The 21,245-nt window shown below is 56.6% G+C and overlaps 2 protein-coding genes across 12 annotated transcripts in view; one reads left to right on the forward strand and one right to left on the reverse strand.

Annotated features, from left to right (window-relative positions):
- The first annotated feature begins 1,313 nt into the window (after positions 1-1,313).
- G6PC3 (glucose 6 phosphatase, catalytic, 3) lies at positions 1,314-6,838 on the forward strand. Of its 3 annotated transcripts, XM_015572564.1 has the most exons (8): positions 1,314-1,384; positions 1,493-1,716; positions 4,217-4,323; positions 4,711-4,801; positions 5,425-5,543; positions 5,682-5,823; positions 6,064-6,418; positions 6,552-6,838. In XM_015572564.1, exons 2-8 carry the CDS (start codon positions 1,499-1,501, stop codon positions 6,717-6,719), a joined length of 1,200 nt encoding a protein of 399 aa, XP_015428050.1. In that variant the 5' UTR covers positions 1,314-1,384; positions 1,493-1,498; the 3' UTR covers positions 6,720-6,838. The 3 variants fall into 3 exon arrangements, with proteins under 3 accessions (XP_015428050.1, XP_006776967.2, XP_015428049.1); XM_006776904.2 differs by lacking the exon at positions 1,314-1,384 and having other exon boundaries at positions 1,429-1,716; positions 6,064-6,420; positions 6,557-6,838; XM_015572563.1 differs by lacking the exon at positions 1,314-1,384 and having other exon boundaries at positions 1,429-1,716.
- Positions 6,839-8,985: 2,147 nt separating this feature from the next.
- Positions 8,986-21,245, reverse strand: part of HDAC5 (histone deacetylase 5) — a 30,830-nt gene continuing 18,570 nt past the window's right edge. For 4 of the 9 annotated variants that reach the window (XM_015572542.1, XM_015572539.1, XM_015572538.1 and 1 more), the window contains 24 exons: positions 20,055-20,314; positions 19,815-19,956; positions 19,596-19,710; positions 19,217-19,347; positions 18,958-19,104; positions 18,758-18,870; positions 18,309-18,440; positions 17,870-18,092; positions 16,722-16,933; positions 16,160-16,459; positions 15,310-15,475; positions 14,364-14,497; positions 13,885-14,005; positions 13,383-13,432; positions 13,117-13,224; positions 12,640-12,695; positions 12,423-12,510; positions 11,161-11,280; positions 10,809-10,906; positions 10,522-10,640; positions 9,831-9,964; positions 9,480-9,564; positions 9,183-9,348; positions 8,986-9,105 (listed from right to left, as the gene is read on the reverse strand). In XM_015572542.1, coding sequence (XP_015428028.1) covers positions 9,066-9,105; positions 9,183-9,348; positions 9,480-9,564; positions 9,831-9,964; positions 10,522-10,640; positions 10,809-10,906; positions 11,161-11,280; positions 12,423-12,510; positions 12,640-12,695; positions 13,117-13,224; positions 13,383-13,432; positions 13,885-14,005; positions 14,364-14,497; positions 15,310-15,475; positions 16,160-16,459; positions 16,722-16,933; positions 17,870-18,092; positions 18,309-18,440; positions 18,758-18,870; positions 18,958-19,104; positions 19,217-19,347; positions 19,596-19,710; positions 19,815-19,956; positions 20,055-20,314 — 3,260 coding nt within the window. In that variant the 3' untranslated portion in view covers positions 8,986-9,065. Of the gene's footprint in view, positions 9,106-9,182; positions 9,349-9,479; positions 9,565-9,830; positions 9,965-10,521; positions 10,641-10,808; positions 10,907-11,160; positions 11,281-12,422; positions 12,511-12,639; positions 12,696-13,116; positions 13,225-13,382; positions 13,433-13,884; positions 14,006-14,363; positions 14,498-15,309; positions 15,476-16,159; positions 16,460-16,721; positions 16,934-17,869; positions 18,093-18,308; positions 18,441-18,757; positions 18,871-18,957; positions 19,105-19,216; positions 19,348-19,595; positions 19,711-19,814; positions 19,957-20,054; positions 20,315-21,245 lie in introns of those variants that run through there. The other 5 variants (XM_015572540.1, XM_015572541.1, XM_015572543.1 and 2 more) reach the window with 5 other exon arrangements.

Raw genomic sequence — 21,245 nt, forward strand, 5'->3', positions numbered from 1 at the left:
GTGCTGACATCACACGCCGAGGCGTGGCCTGGTGCTGGGTGGGGCGGGAGCCTAGGTGAAAGAGGAAGGCAGAAATAAAGGAGTCTGAATGGTTATGAACAGTGATTATGATTGTTTCTTTTGCCATTTGTGGTACATTGGTCGCAGGGTCCGTTTTAGAAGTTAGAGACAAATGACCTACTGGAATGAAAAGGGCAAGGAGGAAGGGACTGCATTCGTCATTATGTGTACACCTGGACACAAGAGTTTGATGAATGAACTCTGAATTTTACACGTGAGGAATCCGAGGCCCCAACGACTTAACAGGAAACTTGCCCAAATGATTATACCTAGTTACAAAATGGTAGTGTAAAGAATACTGGCTATGGAATTAGCTAAACCGGAATCAAAATCCTAGGTCTGCCACTTGCTAAATTACATGACCTTGAGCAAATTAAAAGAGTGGAAAGAAGGAACGAAGGGGGAAGAAGGGAGAAGAGAGAGACAGGAACAGAGAGAAACAATGTGTGAGAGAGAGAGAGAGACATCGATTGGTTACACCCCACCAGGTACGTACCCTTGACCCCAGAATGGAACCAGAGACCCTTCCAGTGTGTGAGCTGACGCTCTAACTACTGAACCACCGGCCAGGGCTCCCACAGCTTAATTCATGAAACTAATGTCTTTCCAAGAAGAACCCAAATTTGCATTCTCGTTTACATTCACTCATCAGAAAACTCTCCAAGAACAAAGTTGCTTGAGGTAGGAAGGAACTGAGGAGTCACTTCCACAGCCTCGTCCCTCAACCCCCTGGTGCCTCTATGCAGGGCATTACCTAGAATAGCTGAGATTACAATTTTCTGTATGTGTTCCTCTATAAGATTATTCCAAATTTTGTCGTGGGTGTGTGTCCCCTCTTCCAACACACTATATCATGGTTTTGGAAAGCAAGAGGATGCAGGGAGGGGGGGCAAGACAAACGTAGAAGTGGAATTATGACTTAGTATGTTAGCATTCACAAGTCTTTAGGAAAGACTCCTCAAAATCAAAAGGCTGATCTGTCAGCCACCAAACCAAATCAATAGTGGATTAATTCGGACCCGAGAGTCGCAGGCTTGCGGAGAAGTCACGGATTGATTACTGGAGAAGAAAGGTCCGATCTGGAAGCCATCTGGCCCTGGAGATCACACATGCATCTTCGCAGCAGCAAAGCAAACCCCTGAGCGCGCCGGTGAGCCCGTCCCTCGACCCGGAACAGCAGCGGTAGCCACCTCTGCTCCCGGAGCCCACGTGCGGGTAACAGCGGCCACGTGGGGCTCTGCGGAAACGCCTTCGCAGAGATTTGTCCCCTGCGCCGCCCAGTAGAAAGGAAAGCCGAAGACGACGGCCGGAGGAAACGCTCCAGGCAAGGGCCGGGCTCTCGGGAGCCGGGGAAAAAAAAAGGGCGGTTGGTAGACACGGCCCAGCCGCCGGGATTCCTCCGCTTCTGCGCTATAGCAAAGCCGGCTCCTAGGTCGCCATGGAGTCCGTGCTGAGCGCGGGCATCGCGATGGCGGAGGCGCTACAGAACCAGCTGCCCTGGCTGGAGAAAGTGTGGCTTTGGGTGACGTTTCTGGGCGATCCCAAGAGCCTCTTCCTCTTCTTCTTCCCCGCGGCCTACTACGCCTCTCGCCGCGTGGGCGTCGCCGTGCTCTGGATCAGCCTCATCACCGAGTGGCTCAACCTCGTCTTCAAGTGGTGAGATAGCGGAGCCCTCGGCGCCCTCTTTTCCCGTCCCCCACGGCCCGGAGTCCTGCGCGAGCCCTGACCACTCAGCAGGTGCCTCAAAGGCCCGCACCTCCCACCCTCACCAGCGAACTCCAGGGCCTTAAGTCCTCCCATTTTGTATTCAGACCTCAGCACCCCGTCATACTCAGAAGAGTAGACCAGTGTTTCTCAAAAGGCCCTGATCAGAACGCCCCTGAGGGCAATGTTTAAAATGCAAATGGCCGGTCCCACCTCAGACGTACTGGTTTAGAAACTCCAGCGGAAGGGCTGGGACTCTGTATTCTAACCAATATCTGTGGTGACTTAAGCAGCCTGTAGTCCTGCTTCTCAACTCACTTTCATTCATCTAGTCATTTATTTGGCATCATTTTTTTGTTTTGTTTTTTTCCCCCGAGGGGGTGCACCGTTCCCGGAGGTACTGCAATACCGGGTCGATGCGTGGAGTGGACGGAGCAAGCTCCTATTCCAACTCCCAGCTTCAAAAATACATTTAATATATTGTCCTCGGACGTATCAGATATTAAACTGATGCGAACAGATACTACACTTGATCTTAGCCAAAAGGCCAAGAAGCGTTTGGCATCGTTTTTTAAGAAGCATGCTTCGTGACCGGCTTCGCATTCACTGCTCAGGTCAGAGGAGGCTTGCCAATGACTAGTAAGGTGTCGTCCCCAGAACATGACCAGCAGCATAGGAAGCCCTTGGAAACTTGATAGAAATGTAGAACCTCAGGCCTGAGGCCAGAGCTACTGTATCAGAATCTGCATTTTAAAAAGGACCGTCCCCCCCACCCCCCCCCCTTGATTCCTGTGTAAAGTCTGAAAAGCCCTGAAATCAAGCACTGCCATCCAGGGAGCACGTTCTCTTCTTTTTTCCACTCATTCACCGGTAGGCTCTCCACACAGACTGATAAGCCGGGAATCCCAGGCAAGTGGGTGCGGCTCTTGGGGCTTACCTCTGTGCCACCTGTTATACTTCTTGCTGGGCATGTCGCTGCACCTCCCTTCACCTCAGCCCCTGTTGCCAGATCCCCAGCCTGGCAGAGGGAAGGGAGGCTCATAGGAGACGCTTGAATGGGCTGGAAGGTGTTGCTAAATAACGGGTATTGGAGTTACCTTCCCTTGTACTCTTCTCTGCAAGGCTTTCACCCCTACTGTAAACGGAAAAGCCGTGTCTAATACTTTTCTTCTAATTGCCCTTTGCTTTGTGTTCTCTCCTCCTGAGAGTCTGTGTAAGCATCCCTCTCTAGTCCTGTTCCCCTGAGAATCAGACCACCTCCTTAGGTAGACACTGGTAATGACCCCCCACACACACACACTTGACAAAACCCCCATTCATTTGCTGATTGTGTATTGAGCGCCTCGTTGGTGTGAGAACAAGGCTCGGTTTTTGGTGGAGAGCAGCAGTCCCTTCTGTACTTCCCTCCCCGGCACTTGATTTTCTGCCAGCCTCTCTTCTGCTCTCCCACCTCTTCCCTTTCTGGCCACAGCAGCCTTCCCACTGTGGGATTTCACAGGGTCCAGCCAAGCATCTCGTAGGCCAGGGGATTTTGAATATTTTGTCTTTCTTGTTCTTCCTCAGCCTCCTCTGCCCATTCCCCACTCCCATTTCCAGACACAAGAAGCTTACCTCCTAAGTAATTCAGGTGGAGGCAATTCGGGTTGGAATTTGGGGAATGGAACCAGGGAGAAGCAGGAGGCTCTGGGAGGAGCCCAGTGAGAGGTCCTGGGCTCTCTATGGATTAGAAGAGCAGAGATGGTCCTGCAGTGGGAGGGGTAAAAAGTAGGACTTCGGAGCATCTCAGAGCATACACCTGCTCCCCACAATCTCTTACCTCCTATCGCTTTTTTAAAAATACATGTTTTAATGGTGTTAGAGAGAGAGGGAGATAGAAACATCGATGCTGAGAGAGAATCATTGATTGGCTACCTCCTGCAGGCCCCACATTGGGGATTGAGCCAACAACCTGGGCATGTGCCCTGACCAGGAATCGAACCGTGATCTCCTGGTTCATAGGTTGATGCTCAACCACTGAGCCATGCCAGCCAGGCTCATCACTTTTTTAAAAATAGTGTGTTTTCTCCTGTTCCAAGGTAAATATCCATGGCAACGTAACAGCATAGAATTGGACTTCCTTTGTTTCTTCCTTTTTTAATTTTTTTTTTATTGATTTCAAAGAGGAAGGGAGAGAGTGAGATAGAAACATCAATGATGAAAGAGAATCATTGATCGGTTGCTTCCTGCATGCTCTCTACTGGGGATCAAGCACTCAATCCAGGCATGTGCCCTTTGCTGGAATTGAACCCAGGACCATTCAGTCCGCAGGCTGACACTCTACCCACTGAGCCACACCAGCTAGGCCTGGACTCCCTTTCTGACTCTCTCTAGAGTACCCCCAGGTGTTTTGCCCCTCTCTTGTCCACCTGGCTCCATGTGAGCACAGTATCATCTTGCATCTGTTCTCCTCTAGGTTCCTTTTTGGAGACAGGCCATTTTGGTGGGTCCATGAGTCTGGGTATTACCGCCAGGCCCCAGCCCAGGTTCACCAGTTCCCCTCTTCTTGTGAAACTGGTCCAGGTAAGAAGCCTCAAACCTCCCTTTTCCTGTGTAGTTAGGATTCGTGTGAGTATCTCAAGTACTTTTCAGCCAGGGTGGCCCAACTAAGAGGCCCACCTCACAATTACTGGGCCAGGGATTAAAAAAGCTCTAGGAGGACCACGTTGAATTCTGGGAGGAGAGCACCTATGCCAGTATGCCAGCTGCCCACCTTGCTTAGAGTAGGACCAAACCTGAGAGCAGTGGCCACAGGGAGGGGTGAGGAAAGCTTCAGGGTGGAGGGAGCTATGGACAGTGCTGGGGAAAGGTTCTCTTATCACCACGGGGAGGTAGCTCTGTTGAGCCATCACCAGGGACACCTGGGTTCCACCCCCATCCTCTCACCACAAGCTTCTGTCTCCCCCACAGGCAGCCCTTCTGGACACTGCATGATCACAGGAGCAGCCCTCTGGCCCGTAATGACAGCCATCTCTTCCCAGGTGGCCACTCAGGCCCACAGGTACGCCTGGGCATTGCCCACCAGTGGGGTCAGAGGCAATGGTACCCTGGACCCAAAAGGCCCAGCAACAGGGCAGCTTGGGAGCTGGAGTTCTGGAGACCCTGGGCATGTGTGCTGTGGGAAACTAAACTGTATCCAGATATCCCCTAGACCAGCGGTCGCCAGACTTTTACACCTCACCACCAGTTGGCGACTGTTGCCCTAGACCAGTGGTCGACAAACGGCGGCTCGCGAGCCACATACGTACAGTGCGATTAAACCTTCGTGGCCCATGTGCAGAAGTCGGTTTTCGGCCTGGGCGAGTCTATTTTGAAGAAGTGGCGTTAGAAGTGGGGGGTGTTGGTCGGTCGGGCGACAGGAGACGCAGCACAGGCAGGCCGCGGGATACCCAGAGCAGGGGAGGTACATTGTTTTGAGGTACATTCGCGGAGGTTGACCCCTTCCAATTCTCCCATCCACACTCGTCTATCTGAAACAAGTATACAAGATGAGTGTGGATGGGAGAGTTGGAAGGGGGCGGCCTCAGCGAATGTACCCACTGAAGGGGCCAAAGAGCCGCATATGGCTCGCGAGCCACGGTTTGCCGACCACGGCCCTAGACCATTTGCCTCTCTTCTTTCTAGCCGCTGGGTGAGGGTGATGCCAAGCCTGGCTTACTGCACCTTCCTACTGGCTATCGGTCTGTCCCGCATCTTCGTCTTAGCACATTTCCCTCACCAGGTGTTGGCTGGCCTGATAACTGGTGAGCAACTGGAACAGGATGGGCCCAGAGGGTGCTGTCGGCAGTGGGAAGACCAATCTGTTTTGCCAAACTGCATTGTAGCTCAGGGTGGGTCATGTCCCCAAACACATTGAAGCTGCTGTCACCCCACTCCTTCAGGTGCGGTCCTGGGCTGGCTGATGACCCCCCGGGTGCCCGCACAGCGGGAGCTAAGCTTCTATGGGTTGACTTCTCTGGGCCTCTTGCTGGGTGCCAGCCTCATCTATTGGATCCTCGTTACACTGGGCCTGGATCTTTCATGGTAAGTCCTGCTTTAAAGCCTGGGCAGGCTGGCCTGTCCTGCCTTGCCTGTACCTGGCCTGGTGGGTCTCTGGTTCACTATACTAAGAAAGGCCACATTACCTAGTCACAAACATAGACTGTCCTGGGGTCTCAGAGGAATATGGGGGTGGAGTCGGCCGCAATGGGGATGAGAGCCATTGGCTCTCTAGGTTCTAGGCTAGGGGATCTCTCTCCTGGCAAAGACTTTTCCTCCCAACAGGTCCATCAGCCTGGCCTCCAAGTGGTGTGAGCGGCCTGAGTGGGTGCACATGGACAGCCGGCCCTTTGCCTCTCTGAGCCGGGATTCAGGGGCCGCCCTGGGTCTGGGCATCGCTCTCCACTCTCCCTGCTATGCCCCAGTACGGCGAGCACACCTGGGAAATGGACAGAAGATAGCCTGCCTTCTGTTGGCCATGGGGCTGCTGGGCCCCCTGAATTGGCTGGGCTACCCACCTCAGATCAGCCTTTTCTACATCTTCAATTTCCTCAAATATACCCTCTGGCCATGCTTGGTCCTGGCCCTTGTGCCCTGGGTGGTGCTCACATTCAGTGCCCAGGAAGCACCACCCAATCTTCCCAGGTGGCCACTCAGGCCCACAGCCGCTGGGTGAGGGTGATGCCAAGCCTGGCTTACTGCACCTTCCTACTGGCTATCGGTCTGTCCCGCATCTTCGTCTTAGCACATTTCCCTCACCAGGTGTTGGCTGGCCTGATAACTGGTGCCTCCTTCAAAGCCAACACTCCGTGACCTCCACACTCCAGGAGGCAGCCCATCCTCTTCCAGCCCCCCAAAGGCCCTGCTCATTTGAATTTCCCACTTCTCCCACCACCTGGCTTAGCGCCAAAGAAGGGCCTTCCCTTTCCCAGAAAGGCTAGCCCTCCTCCCGCCCTCCTTTCCAAGTCCCCAAAAGCAAAGGCAAGAGCAAGACCAGTGGGTTCCTGCAACACTGTGAGGGGCTCAGAGTGGCCCCAATAAAGAAAGCCCTTAAACACTTCTGGGCTCTCTTACCTACGTGTACATGTCCATTAAACTTGTCCATGTGCACGCGAGTGGGATCCTGGCTGGACCCGCCAGTTCTCCACCCCGTTCCAACCCTGTTTCCACAGAGGCAGAGAGTCAAAAGGAGAGGGGAGGCTGTAAATTCATTTGAGACCTTCAGCCCTGGGCACCATCACCACCTCGGCCACTTGAGAGGTCTTATGTGGTGCTGTGGCTACCTTCAGTGAAACCTTGTCTTTAACCTACTGGACAGAGATGCACCCAGCCTCCTGTTTCCTAAGCTGGTTAGTCCAGGGGCTGGAGAGAAGAGCAGTTTTTTTGGCCAAGAGGGGAAACAAGAACCTCTGCTCCATTTGGGAGCCCAGAAGACAGAGACACTAGCTCCAGAAGGCACTGCCAGAAACAAATTTATTTACACAAGGACACACAATGTTATGGGTTACAAAATACTTTAACTGGAAACCATATCCAGGAGACAAAGCGAGGAGTGGGTTTACATGAGAACCAGACCAGCCACGGGAAGATGGGAGGTACGGGGTCCAGAGCTGGGGCTCAGCATGGGGAGGCCTGACACTGAGCCCAGCCCAATCCATCATCCCCCAGGAGGACCTAGGACACACAACACATAAGACAAGTGCACAATGGATTGATGGTGGTGGGACTCCTGCCCCTCCCCTGACTCCCTCAACCCTGCTCAGACCCCGTCGGGGTAATAAATATGTAAACAGATTGGTGGGGCCCAAGGATGGGAAGAAAAAAGTGTATGTGGTATTGGGAAGGAGGAGAGAGGAAGACTCACCCCCTAGGAGCCACTTCCCATCTTTGGTTTCCTATAGGCTGGACAGCATTCCCTAGAAGCCTTGTGGGGCCCCAGCCCCCAAAATGGGACTAGGCTGGGCTTCTGGGAAAGAGAAGGGGTGGCACCCACTCCTATCTTAGCTTCCTTGGGCTGGTGGCCCACCAAGGAAGCCCAGGAGGAGTGGAAGCTCCAGCTGAGGGCAGACCCGTGTTTCTGGTTCTGGCCCTGATCCTTCTAGAGCCCCCATTCTCACCATCCCCAGGCCTCAAAGCAAGAGGTCCCAGGAGAGAGGGGGGCCACGAACCCTCTGCCTGCAGCATGCTGGGTGACTAGGGAGATCTGGTCCTGAACAGCAGGGGCACTCTCACCAGCTTACAGTGCCCCCTGCAGGGACCACCTTCTTCCCCTCCCCAGTCTGTGCCAGCAGAGGGGCAGGAAGGCCAACAGAGTAAGTTGGAAAGCAGGCCTGGAGTTGAGGCTCTTCCAGGCCCCTCATAACCCAGGCGTCCAGCCCCATCCCCCCCACCCACTCCAGCCCCTGGAAGGGGAAATAGCCCCTAAGGAACGTAAAGCAAGACAGCCCTGCCCACAGACTCCAGGCCACATCCCAGGGCATCAGCCTTCCCTTCGGTGCTGAGGCCAGGAGAAAGGCGGAGGAGAAAGCCGTCTGTAGGGGGCCAGTGAGGACAACAGAGTGGGGAAAAGGGTGGGGAATCGGTGGGCAGGAGCCCACCTCCCCTCCACTCTACATCCTAGACCAGGGGTCCTCAAACTTTTTAAACAGGGGGCCAGTTCACTGTCCCTCAGACCGTTGGAGGGCCGGACTGTAGTTTAAAAAAAACACCTATGAACACATTCCTATGCACACTGCACATATCTTATTTTGAAGTAAAAAAACAAAACGGGAACAAATACAATATTTGTATTTGCATGTGGCCCGCGGGCCGTAGTTTGAGAACCCCTGTCCTAGACGGTAGAGAGACCCTTCAGGACCTCCCAAGGCTAGAGAGGAGGGTGAAATTAAGGCATTTCCCCCCCCCCAAGTCAGCTGAAACCAAGGCACCAAACTTCCTGTTCCGTCCTCACTCAGGGAGACTCCAGAAACAAAAGGTACTATCTGGCCCCTCCCCACGTTGAGCTGGCCCAGGCTCCAAGGGGGAAAAGGAGAGAATTTGGGAAAGGGGGTGTTAAATACCACATGGGGAGAGGCTGCAGAAGGTAGCTCCATATCCTACAGAGGAAGCAAACTTCTAGAGCTGAGATGTGGGCTACAGGGGAGGGGGCCTGAGACAGCTTAGAGGAGCAGGAGGGGCGAGGCTGAGAGACCCACACGGCACACGTCATTGAATGTGTGACTTTTTGTTTTTAATAGAAAAAATAAACAAAATCACAATGATGAAGCCCAGAGGATGGGGCCGGGGCGTCATAGGGCGGGCTCCTGCTCCATCGGTTCCTCTGCTGGCCTGTGGGGACAAGCACATGGAGGGGCACTGAGTGGGGTCCCCGGCGTGGGGGAGGGCAGAGGTGGGAGGAGCCTCACCTGGGGCTGTGCTCCCTGGCTGCCGCCGCCTGGGCCTGCTCGGCCCCCACGGACAGCAAGGCCATGGCGCTCACTGTCTCGGCCTCCTCCGTCTCCCCCGCCTGGGCCTCCCGCAGGGAACGACCCAGACCAGCAGCAAACCTCTGCACACAGCTCCAGTGTTTGCCTGTGGGTGAGAGACGCGCAGGAGGTGAGGGAGGGCAAACACCACCCTATGAGTTTGTTCATCCCCCCTGGCACACCCCTCAGCTCCGCCCCGCTGGTAAGGTCTGGGCCCCTCCACTTGTCCCCACGTACTCTGGATCTCAATGACTTTCTCTAGCGTGGCCACGGCGTTGATGTTGGGCTTTTGCTGTAAGACTGTCTCATCCAAGGGCTGTAGCTGGCAGTAGAAAGAAGAGAAGGCTTAGGGTGGGGAATGGGTGGTGGTGCCTGCACCTTCTAACCACCCCATTCAGCCTCAGACATCTCTCAGGATAGGAGGAACCCCGCTCAGAAAATTCCTCCTGGCCTCTAGCTGTCCTCAGGACCCAGGAAACCTTCCCAAGGGCCCTCGGTACTGCCTGACCCAGGAAGGGGCCCTTCCTCCCAGCCTCTCCGACGCTGGCCTACTGGCCCACACCCCCAGCCCCTCCAGCCACCCCTCACCTCCACGCTGAGCAGAGCCGAGACACAGGCCTCAGAGGCATCACAGATGGCGGTCAAGTCGTGGCCTCCCTCCAGGGCCAGCACCACCCGGCCCCCTGCCAACGTCATCAGCTGCCTGGTCAAGTGGCCAAAACCTTTAGGGATGAGTGAAGAGAGATGAAATGGTAAAAAAAAAAAAAAAAAAAAAGTTAAAAGAAAAGTGAAAAAAAAAAAAAAAAAAAAAAAAGAATTCAAGAGAAGGTAAGAAAGGAGAGAAGCAGAAACAAGAAGTGGGACAAACAGCACAAAATAAGATGGAAGCCTTACACTCAAACGTGTGTATGTACCAATAATAAAATGTAATGCCAGTGGACTAAATGCTCCATTAAAGACAAAACGTAACAGACAAGCTTAAAAAAAGCAATCAGATGTCTTTTAAAGAACACCACTGAGAGGATGGACCGACAAGCTCCACGCCGAGGACTCCAGGGGGAGATACACCGCTGCTATTCCCCCCACCTCCCTCCTTGCTTGCCTCTCAAGGCCAGGACTGGCAGAGGGAGACTAGGGGCACTGCCAGGATTACTGCAAGTCTTGGCCCTGCCCCAGCTCTCCTCCCAACTGTGCAGTATCGGTCTATACCTGCTCCACACCCCCACCTGACCCCATCCTTACTGGCCCACAGCCTCCCTTCATCCCCCAGCAGGCTCACATCTGGCGGTGACAGAGTAGCCACCCAGCGGAGACAGGTGTCCCTCAACAGCATCAAACCCGGCGGAGACTAGGACCATGTCAGGTGAGAACTCGTGGGCAATGGGCATCACCACTGTCCTGCAAAGGGAGGGTCCAAGCTGACCCTGGCAGGAGGCTGAGCCAGGCCTCGCCCCACTGTGCCCCCCAAGACAACCCCCTCCACCTACACCAAACTGAGTGTCTCTACCCCTCCCACGGCAGGGCCCGGGGGCTCCCACCCCTCCCTTGGCCCTTCTCAGTCTTCACCTGAAGGCTGTTAGGTATTCCACGTCTCCGATGGGGGGGTCCACACCTCCCGTCCATGCCACGTTCACATTGTACCCCATGCCCGGCCCTCCGCCAACCTGGCAGCACGGTGGGGGAGGGGTTATTCTCACTGCCTAGGGATCCCAGAAGTTGCCCCCACCCTCAGCCCTACCTCCAGCCCTCACTCCACTGACCTCTGCTCTGCATGGAAGGGCAGTTGGCCGGTGTGGTCCTCCCACTAGGAGCCCAGACTCCCCAGGTACCAGCACCACCAAGGGCCTCCAGGACTCCCTGCCAGGTCCCATTCTGCTACCTCCCCAAGGGGCCCCACATTTGGGCCCAGGAGCTGTACCTCTTCAGGAGCCCCGGAGCCTGGAAAGAAGTTCCCATTGTCATAGCGATGCAGGGAGATGTAGAGCACGGAGGGGTCATTGTAGAACGCTTGCTGGGTGCCATTGCCATGGTGAATGTCCTGGTGGAAGTAGTGAAAGCATCAGGAAAAGGGCCCGGGCTCCCAAAGGTAAAAATTCCACTTGTCACCCCTCCCCCCCGAATATGGTGAGCCTGGGGTACAGCCCACCACTAGCTACAGGGCATCTGTGTTCTGTTCACAACAGTATCACCCCATGCTTCTCTAACCGGGATCTGTGCAGGGTAGCTGCAAAGCCATGAGGCGAATGTGGCTACTCTCCCCGAGGGCCCATTCTATACAACAGTGTGGAGGGAGGGCAACGTTAAGGCTGGTAAGCATTGGAAAACAGACAGATACAGCGCAGCCCGCATGGCTCAGTGGTTGAGCATCGACCTGTGAACCAGGTCATGGTCCGAGTCCCGATCAGGGCACATGCCCGGGTTGCAGGATGGAGTCCCAGGGTGGGGTGTGCAGGAGGCAGCCAATCAAATGATTCTTTCTCACTGATGTTTCTCTCTCTCCCTCCCTTCCTCTCTGAAATCAATAAAAATATATTTTTTTAAAAAAACACAAATAGATACATTCTGAAGAAAAATCCAACATTAACAATTTTGAAGCCAAAGTTGGTCTTCAAAGAGATGTCACCCTTGATGAGGATTGCTCATGGCTACTTCCCCAGCTCACAGGGAGTGGTGGGTGCCTTTCCCTTCGCCGGGAGAGACAGGGTTTGAGAAGCACTGTGTAGGAGCAAGAGTACAAGTGTTGGGGCCAGAAGGCCTGATGTGAAACCCAGTGCCAACCTCCCCAACTAAGCGACCTTGGCTGGGTAAGTCACCCAACAGCTCAGTGTCTCCATATGTAGAAATGGACATCCTAATTCTTCCTTCCTACAGAAGGTGGCGTGGGGACACTGTGCCGTGATATTACGGTGGTGTTGGTCTCTACGGTTCAAGGTAGGAAGTCCTTTCAGTTACTTGAAGCTGCAAGGTGGGGGCCAAGATGGACCAGGGGCTAAAACCACTTTCGAGTCTCCTAGTGAGGAGGGAGTCCCGAGGGAATGGAGGGTTGGGCTAATGCTCCAGACGGAAGATGTAAAGGAAGCCATCAGGCCCAGCTCCAGCGTGGGCACCCGAGGAAGCGGAGGCAGGGTTGGGTGGGGGCTTCCTGAAGGGTGACCCTGGCCCTGGCAGCTCACTGCTTACCCAGTCCACGATGAGAACCTTGCCCACGTTCAGCTTCTGCTGCAAGAGTTTGGTTGTGATGGCTACAGAGTTGAAGAAGCAGAATCCCCTGAGGGAAGGGGGAGGAAAGGGCGGGGAGGTCAGTGGTTTGCTCCATGAGCAGGATACTTGCATCACCTTGGTGAGGGGGAAAGGGGTGAGGACTTCAGGTCCAGTGCAGAGCTGGGGTGGCACTCACATGGCTGTGGATTCCTCAGCATGGTGCCCTGGGGGCCGGATGATGGCAAATCCATTCTGAAAAGGTGCAGACCAGGGGAGAGAGGTAAGAGACAGACAGGCAGGCAAGGTGGCCACAGAGGGGTGGACAAAGAAGGACAGAAACATAAGCCAAGCAGGGAAGAAAACACAGGTCAGAAACATGTATCATACACACCTGTGGCCAGCTGTGGGCCACGTGGGCAGACAGGCAGACCATCCCAGCTCTTGAGATGCCCATGAGAGCACCAGACACTAGTGCCACTTTGTTGGTCCCTCTTTACCCCTCATCCCCCAGCTGGCCTTAGAACTGTCACCTCCCCCGCCACTCTGGCACCTGAAAGTTGAGGTTGCAAAGAACCATGCCTTCCTGAAGAGAAAGCTAAGGCTGCCCCATTCTCGGCTCCTGAAGATACAAGACCAAGCCAAGCAGTGCTTAGCTCCCCCTGCCAGTACTCACCTTAAGTTCTCCAGCTGCCACCTTGAAAGCCAGCTCCACCAGGCAGCCCACCGCCATGCGCACAGCACTGGAGGAGTGCATCTCATTCCATACAGTGTCACTGTCCACCTGCAGGGGCAGGAGAGCAGGCTTCAGCGTGCCCCCTGCAGGGGGAGGGCAAGAATGGGGATGGGCACTTGGACAGCCAGCAGCTATGTTGGGCAGGAGGGAGGGGTCAAAATTGGGAGAACCATTCACCAACCCCCACCGGTAGGTGCCCTACTCACCCCGATACCCCCACAAGGCAGCATGGCGTACATCTTCTGGCTGATGGGGCCTGCAGGGAAGAGAAACAGAGCTACTCCACTGCCAAGGCTGTAGGTTGGGGTGCGCAAAGGGCAGTGAGCTCAGTCATAGAAAAAGACCCAAGCACACGACAGGCTTCTGCAGCCCATACCAGTTGGGAGATGTCTGTGCCCTGTTCTGGGGGTACATCCTGCCTCTGGGGCAGACAGCGGGGAGAAAGGGACAGAAGAGCAAAACACTCCCCCATCACCAAGCCTGACCCCTCGCCTTCCACCAGCATGCTCTGATGATGTCATATTCTACCTGAATGGAGCCCCTTGGAGGCATGCAATACGGCCTGTACCACCTCTGCCTTGGGGGTGACCTGTGCTCAACAGGACCCACTTGCCTACCCTGGCCGAGCAGTTTTCCTGACAGCCCCCTATCCCACCCAGGCAGCGGAGAAGGCCTGGCCCACCCCTGCCCGTCAGCCTGCTGACTCACCAAGCAGCTTCTTGCTGTCCAGCTTCTGTCGGTTGAGGGGGCTGGTCCCATAGAGCAGGGTATGGTACTCAGAGTGCACCGTCTGAATCTCGTCCAGCGTGGCTTTCCGACCGCGGATCCGCTGGCAGGGGAGATGAGGAGAAGGGTGGCATGAAGGTCCAGCTCTCCCTGAAGCCCAGACCCTCTCTCTGCACCACAGCCTGGGGCACATGGAGCCACTTCTGACCTCAGGAGATCCAAAGGCTTTTGAGAAAATATAACCTACCCCTCCCCCCGCCCCTCCCGCCCCTGGGGACCCCCAAGCCAGGACCCTCCCCGCTTCAGTGGGGGGCCATAGGGGAAGACAGGCTGTAGGGATGGGGGGACTGGCCCTGAGGTCAGGGGTTGTACAGAGACACGGAAAGAGGCTTCACCAACAGGGAGACAGAAGGGCTTTCGCACGTTTGAGTCGGGGGCTGAGGAAGGAGGGGCTCCCTTACCTCACACTTGCTGAGTAGGCCCGTCTCCTGCAGCCGGGACCAGATGCTCTGGATCCGGCCGGCATGCTCAGGGTGCACGTGTGTGTTTCCGCACATGCACTGGTGCTTCAGCATGAATGTGTCATACACCACGCCTGAGCCAGAGACATACCTGTCGGTCAGCTCTGCCCTGGGCCATGTGATCCAGCCACCGCAATACCCTCCCACACACACCCCCCTCTTCTCTCCTCCTGAAGTTTTTTCCTCCATGACTGCCTGTCCAAACCTCCTGCTCCTCAAACCTCACCGAGGCTGCCCTTGACACCCCCACTGGATTTTATCTCTGCCCACTATGCCCCCAGCACCGTACCCTCATGGCACATCCTCCTTTCCCCACTCCTGTCACAGCCTTGTGTGCTGCTCCCCCGACCCCACTCCCCACCTGTGGCCATTATTATCACTTCAACATATAGTCAATATAAAGGTGAGACCATCCTCAGGCAGCGGTGGCCCCAGCACAGGGCGGCGTCAAGTGGAAGGGCTTTCTAGAATGGACAGAGGCCTCACTCTTGCCCTCACAGGGAGATGGGGGAAGCTGGAGGGGCAGGATCCGACTGAGACAGTGGGCGCTCTCCACCCACTGGAGGGCTTGTGCGGTGATAGCACAAAATCAGGGGGTCCCTCAGCAGTAGTGGGTGGGGTCCCTCAGCAGACGCGACCCCAGGGGGTATGGACGGGATCACCAGGCTCCCTCGCCGTGGGGCAGAGGATGCCCCCACGACCACAGGTGGCTGGTGGCGCACAGGGAGAGGACGAAGGCCTCATTTCCCTCCCTGCAGGGCACTCTGAGGGCCCTGGCAATCCCTCAGGGCAGGGACTGTCTCTCTTCACGATTCCCACCAGGCTGAATGCCATGCACAGGCCCCTGGCACGAGGAGGAAGGACAGTCGGCAGCAGTGGGGCTCACCTGTGGTGAAGAGGTGCTTGGTGGGCTGGTCTGGGGGGCTCTTCATGCCCCCAGGAGCAGCAGGTGAGGACTGGGTTCGGCCCAGGGCCTGGTGGGGCACAGTGGACAGGCTGAGGGGTGCCTGGTACACCTGTAGTGGCTGCAGCTGCTGGGCATCTGAGAATACCTGGGAAGGAGGAGAGTAGGAGGGAGCCTAGGTGAGGCTTGGCCTGAGACAGATGTAAGGACAGGTATGCTGGGGCCTCCAGGAGGGTCCCCAAGCCAGCCCTTCTAAACCTTCCCCCCCACCCCCACCCCTCCCTCCGGGAACAGAAGAAACTCCAGCCTTCATTGTCTCCTCTCCCAGGAGAAGGGGAGGGATGGGAGGACAGTGATGAGTCATGCCAGAGTAGCATTGAGGTAAGTGTGTGGGAGGGGTGGGATGAGTCAGGCCCCGGGGGCTCAGCTGTGGCCGCAATGAATGAAGTGCGCACTAGGCACAGGGCATACTGTAGTAACAGTGAGGGTGTGTGTGTACACACGCACACATGCACACACAGGGACCAACGCACAACCGATCCTACGCAGGCAGAAATGCAGATACGGCCACGTACGTACAAACACACACAAGCAGACAGGCGGGGGCGATCACAGACAGAGGCAGGGAGGGGTTGGCGGCTGGTACTGCCGGCTCTGAGACCAACACCAGCAGTGCCTCCCTTCCACAGCTCTTTGTCTTTTCCTACTCTCTTTGCTCTCTTCAGAAAGCTGGCCCTGCACAGCCTGGGCGCTGCAGACTGGGAGAGGGGAAGGCAGGGTGGAGAGGAGGAAGGACAGAGGGATGGTGATCAAGGCCTGGGGGAGGGGGCACCTTTTTGTAACCAGTTCTGGACTCCTCCAAGTCAGGTCCCTCCTCAGCGCCACTCTCGCCCTCCTCATCCTTGACCTGGATGCAGTCCTCCTCCTCCTCCTCATCCTCCTCCTCCTCTTCCTCCTCCCCTTCCTCCTCCTCCAGGTCCTCCTGCGTGCTCTCACTCTCCGTGGAGCCTTCTCGGGGTATGGTGAGGGCTCCCTCCCCCAGCAAGGCCTCCTGCTGCTCTGTGAGCTCCTCTTCTGTCTCCTCGGGGTGGGTGGTGGGCTGGCGAGGCAGCTCCCCAGTCTTCGTGAGGATCTGGGTGCAGAGCAGAGACAGCGCATCCGCTGGGAGGGGGAGCAGCCGTGCAATCTGTGGCCCAGGAGGGTCAATCCTTCCCTCCCCTCCCCCCTGCAGCCACCCAGCCCTTACAGAGCTATGTGAATTAGAAAAAGGCAAGGTGGCTCCTCTGAGCAGATGGGGCACCAGGGAGCGGCCTACGGTGTCAGCCCCCTCTCCCTTCCTGTCCGCCTGGTCCTGCCCCCAGCACAGCCCTGCACATTCGCTTCTCCCGGCTCACCTTGCCCAGCTGCAGCTGCTGCTGCTTCTGCTTCTCCAGGAACTGCTGGTGCTGCTGCTGCATGACCAGCTGCTGCAGGGCCTGGGGGCTCTGGGGTAGCGGCGAGGACTGAGTGCGGCTCAGGGGCCGGTGCCTCGGGAGCTTGCCCACCGTCCGCATGCTGGCAGCCACTCGCTCGCCCGTCACCAGGGGGGACTGCCCGTGGAGCGGCACTGTCAGGTGCAGGGCGGGTAGTGACCATTATTGTCAGGCCCCTCATCCCCTCCCAACACCCTCCCCATCCTAGAACACCACCACCTATACCCTCAGGAGAAACTGTGGAGGGGCCTGGAGCAGCCTGCCCCCAAATCTGAGCCCCATTCTTCCTCCTCCCCATCATTAAACAGTCGCACAGCTAAGAGCCACTGCCTCCAGCAAGCCTTCCTGGATTCTCCATTCTCTCCCTTTGATTCACTCATGTTTGCACATACAGTCTTGGGCCCTCCACGTGAGTGAAAACAACGACTAGTTCTTCCCATCTACAACAAGACCTCCCTGCTCATGAGCATGGATCCTGGGCTGGGAGCCCGGGAGCCAGGACCACGTGTCTTTAAGCAGAACCTCTTCTGATGCCACTGGCTACTTAAGGGCTGACTGTCCAAAGCTGTGCTGTCCAATCCCACAGCTGCCAGCCACACGTGAGCACTGAGCACTGGAACTGTGGCCTGTCTAAACTGAGACGTGCTCCGAGTGTGAAACACACACAGGTTTCAGGAGAGTGTAAAACACAAACTAAAACCTCTCACTGGTAACTCTTTGTATTGACTATATGTTGAAATAATATTCTAGATACAGGGAGTTAAATATATTATTAAAATTAATTCCACCTGCTTTTTATACGTCTTAATGCGGCTACAAGAAAACTAAATAGCTAGTGTTATCTTTCTCCTGGACAGCGCGGCTCTGGAACGTGAGCGCCATCACGGCCGCAGAGGTTGCGGAGCACAGCATCTGCAGGCTGCAGATTGTGGAGGAAATCAATGATGCCACTGAGGGCAGCTATGACAGGGCTGGAAAGAATCCTTGACTGCTTCTCCCTGATGGTCCTGCCTTGAGCCCCAGAAGTGGGGCCTGACCCTCCTCCCTTGTACAGCTGCCTGCCCACTCACCAGCGATGAGGGTGCTCTGCTGCCGGGCCTGCTCCAGCAACAGTACGTGCTGCAGCAGAGAGGCGTGCCCGTGGGGGCTCGAGTCGCCCTCCAGTGTCACGCCCAGCAAGCAGCCGGGGATAGAGGATGTGCTCATGAACTTGCCGGTCAGTGCGCCGCCCTGCCTCAGGGATTGAAGGGCCTGCCGCTCAGCCTCCTGCTGTGCTGAGAGTTTCGGGGAGGCCTGGGGAGGAGAGGGGAGACCGATGAGGGATGAGGGAGGAGCTGATACGGCCCCCTCCTTCCAGCTCCGGACTGGCACCCCTCACCTACCCCTGCCCACCTCCCAGCTGAGGTGTGTCTCTGATCTCCCTCAGGGCCTGGAGGACCAAAGCTCTGGCTGGGGACATCCAGGACGAAAGAACCCAACACCGAGAGGACGGTGCGTGCCCATACTTACAGTGAGGTGCGAGTTGGTGACAGTGACTGTGGCCTGCAGCCCTAGGGAGATGTTGGGCAGAGAGGGAGACGTGTAGAGGCTGAACTGGTTGGGAGAGCTTTCCAGAGGGAGGGCCCGGTGCTGGGGGAGCATCTGGGGAGCAGTCGGGAGAGACAGGCATGAGCGCAGGCAAAGGGGGGCCACTTTGGGGCTGAGACTGAGGGCTCTGAATGGTGCCCTGCTCCCCGCTACCAAGCCCCACCTGGGGACGGGCCAAGAGCCACAGCCCTGCAGGGGCCCGTGGGGCATATCCCACCCCAGGGCCCAGGTCTCTCCAGCCTGTCTACATGGGAAGAGAGGTCCCTGCTGGGCACTCCAGCAAGACAGATGGGAAGGAGCTGCCGTCCTGCTTCCAAGGGAAAAGGGGTACCTCAGGCCCCCTCCCTCCCCCCCACCCCACAGGCCTGTACCTCGGTGGGGATGTTGGGGACTGAGCCAGTGAAGCCGTTCTCAGCGATGGTGCTGTGGGAGCTGTTGGGGGAGCTCGGCCCAGAGCCTGGCGCGCTGTTACACACGGATGACACTGCGGGAGAAGTGGCTGTCAGCTAGGCCTGCTGGGAGCCACCTCCACTCCCAGGCCCTCCGAACAGGGACAGGAAGGAGTCCTTACCGCCAGGCCCGGCACCTGTGATCTCAACAGCTCTCTTCTTAAAGGTGCTAATGACAGTCCCATCCTTCCGACGCAGGAGGGGACTGCTCCTTCGCTCGGCCACCTTCTGCTTTAGCCTTGAACGCACTTTCAAGTTAGGTTCAGAGGCTGGGGAGAGGGTGGCCAGGGCTCAGACACATCCACACAAATGGGCACACACTACAGCCCCGCCCTCCTCCTCCCAGGAGCCATATTCCGGGAGGCCAGGCTAGGCCCTTACCTGTTTTGCGGAGGGGGAAGTCATCGCGGCTGTCATAGGGCCCAAGCAAAGGCAGTTTGTAGGAGGGAGGCGTCCCAGGGGGGCCACTCTGGGGAGGGGAACTCTGGTCCAAAGAAGCATGGTGGGCTCCCCTAGGGGACAGAGACAGACCCTAAGGCATCACCTGTCAACTAGCATTCTACGTTTATGAATACCCCCTGTGTGCAGCGATAGAGAAATGGATCCTGATGAGGGAAGTGAGAGAAACCAGGAGTGGGATTTCCTAGGAGGGACTGCAGGGTCCATATATGGCTTTAGGTCAGGGACCTCTTTCTAGCCTGCAGGCAGGCGGCCCCTGAGCAGGGCATCTCTGCGACCCATGCCTGCCAAAGGTCATTACCAGCATTTGGGATGCTGCGGGAGGGAATGGTTGAGGCCGCCTGGCGTGGGCTCCTTTGACTTCGACAGGAGGAATTCCTGGAGCCTCAGCTTCACCTCGGTGCTGGCGATGGCACCTGTGGGACAGGGCACAGCTGACCTGGGTGCTCGGGCCAGGACCCCACGGCCTGGGGGAGACGAACAGGAGTCCTGGCTGGCCCCAGGAGGCCCCGGGCCTTACTCTCTTTGCTCTTCTCCTTATTCCGCAGGATGAGCAGCTGCTGTTCCAGCCGCTGCTTCTCCAGCTCCTCCTGCCGCTGCTGCTCCCGCTGCCGCTGCTGCTCTAGCTCCTGCTGCCTCTTGGCTGCCAACATCTGCTGCTGCTGCAAAGACACAGGGGCGGGGGCGGGGGGAGGCAGGGTGAGCAGGTCCCGGCGGGGGTCAGAGGTCTGGGTGGCCCCCCCGCACCCCGCTCGCTCACCTTGAGGTGCTTCTGCAGCTGCACCTCATGCTGCCGTGTCAGGTGGTCGTGCTGTTTCTGGAACTCAGCGAACAGGAGCTGCTTCTGCAGCTGCTGCTGCTGCTTGAGCGCCAGGAGCTCCTGCTGCAGCTGCTGCTCCCGCAGTGCAGGGTCCACAGCGCCTGCCAGAGCACCCCGCAGCTCCACTGGGCTGGGGCTGCCTCCACCCCCGCCACCCATGGAGCTAGGCATGGCTCCTGGCAACACCGGCTTCACCTCCACTGCGGGGAGAAGAGACAGAAAGGGGTCAGGAGGCCTGATGCCAGACCCCACTAAGCCCTGGCAGCCATGCCCGGCACCCAGAGAACTATCAGGCAGGAAGGACGACTGAACCAAGAGAGAACAGAGAGATGGGAAGTCAAATCCCTCTGCTCTGGGGATACAGCCTTCTGCCTCCGTTAAATGAGGTTGAACCCATAAACTTCAATAAGAAAAGATGCATAAGCATGAAGCACAGTACCGCGAAGACTGAGTGCTCAGAACGTGCTACTGTCATTGAGAGTTAATGCCACTGGGTGTTTTATATGAATTACTTTATTGATGAGGAAACTGAGGTTTCAGGAGGTTTAACTAATTAACATGACCACTGACAGACAGCAAGGTGACCGATGAACCAGGATAGAACTCCTGTCCTTCCTGTGCCTCCTCCCTCACCTCTCACCACCACACACTCCCCACCAGAAAGTCTGTTCTAGAAGAGACACTGAGGCACAGAGGTCAGTTCTAGAAATGACAGGACTGGCCGCCAGGGCCCTCAGTACACCCAGGAGAGGCCCTTGGGGACCCTCTAGACATCCCTACCCGCTTCCGTTTTCTCTTCCCCACGCCCAGCTATGGGAGCTGAAAGGAGAGGCTATGGAAATGGGGGTGAGGTGGGAGCAGGAGGCCTCAGGGGAAGGGGGTGCAGCGCTGCACCAAGCCAGGGACAGGAGGGGGCTGGGAATCAGACTGGCTTCCTTTGCTGGATTATCTCCTTTCAACAGTTTTATTGTAATTACCCTGAAAATGCCGCTATATATAGAGTGAGCCAAACAGCTGTGCCTAGGGGGAGGAGGGAATGAGAGACTGGGAGAATAGGAGGGCAGGCACAGAGAGGAGGTGGGAGGAGGAGACAGGAAAGGAAGGGGAATCAGACAGGAAGAAGGTAATAGC

Source organism: Myotis davidii, unplaced genomic scaffold, assembly GCF_000327345.1.
Source record: "Myotis davidii unplaced genomic scaffold, ASM32734v1 scaffold109, whole genome shotgun sequence".
Lineage (NCBI taxonomy): Eukaryota > Metazoa > Chordata > Mammalia > Chiroptera > Vespertilionidae > Myotis > Myotis davidii.

What these genes read in the sequence shown, in the direction of transcription:
- G6PC3 (XM_015572564.1), top strand. Translation starts at nt 1,499, where the DNA reads ATGGAGTCCGTGCTGAGCGCGGGCATCGCGATGGCGGAGGCGCTACAG. An exon ending in GTTGGCTGGCCTGATAACTG is followed by an intron (nt 5,544 to 5,681) that starts GTGAGCAACTGG and finishes CCACTCCTTCAG; the next exon opens with GTGCGGTCCTGGGCTGGCTG. An exon ending in AGGAAGCACCACCCAATCTT is followed by an intron (nt 6,419 to 6,551) that starts CCCAGGTGGCCA and finishes GGTGTTGGCTGG; the next exon opens with CCTGATAACTGGTGCCTCCT.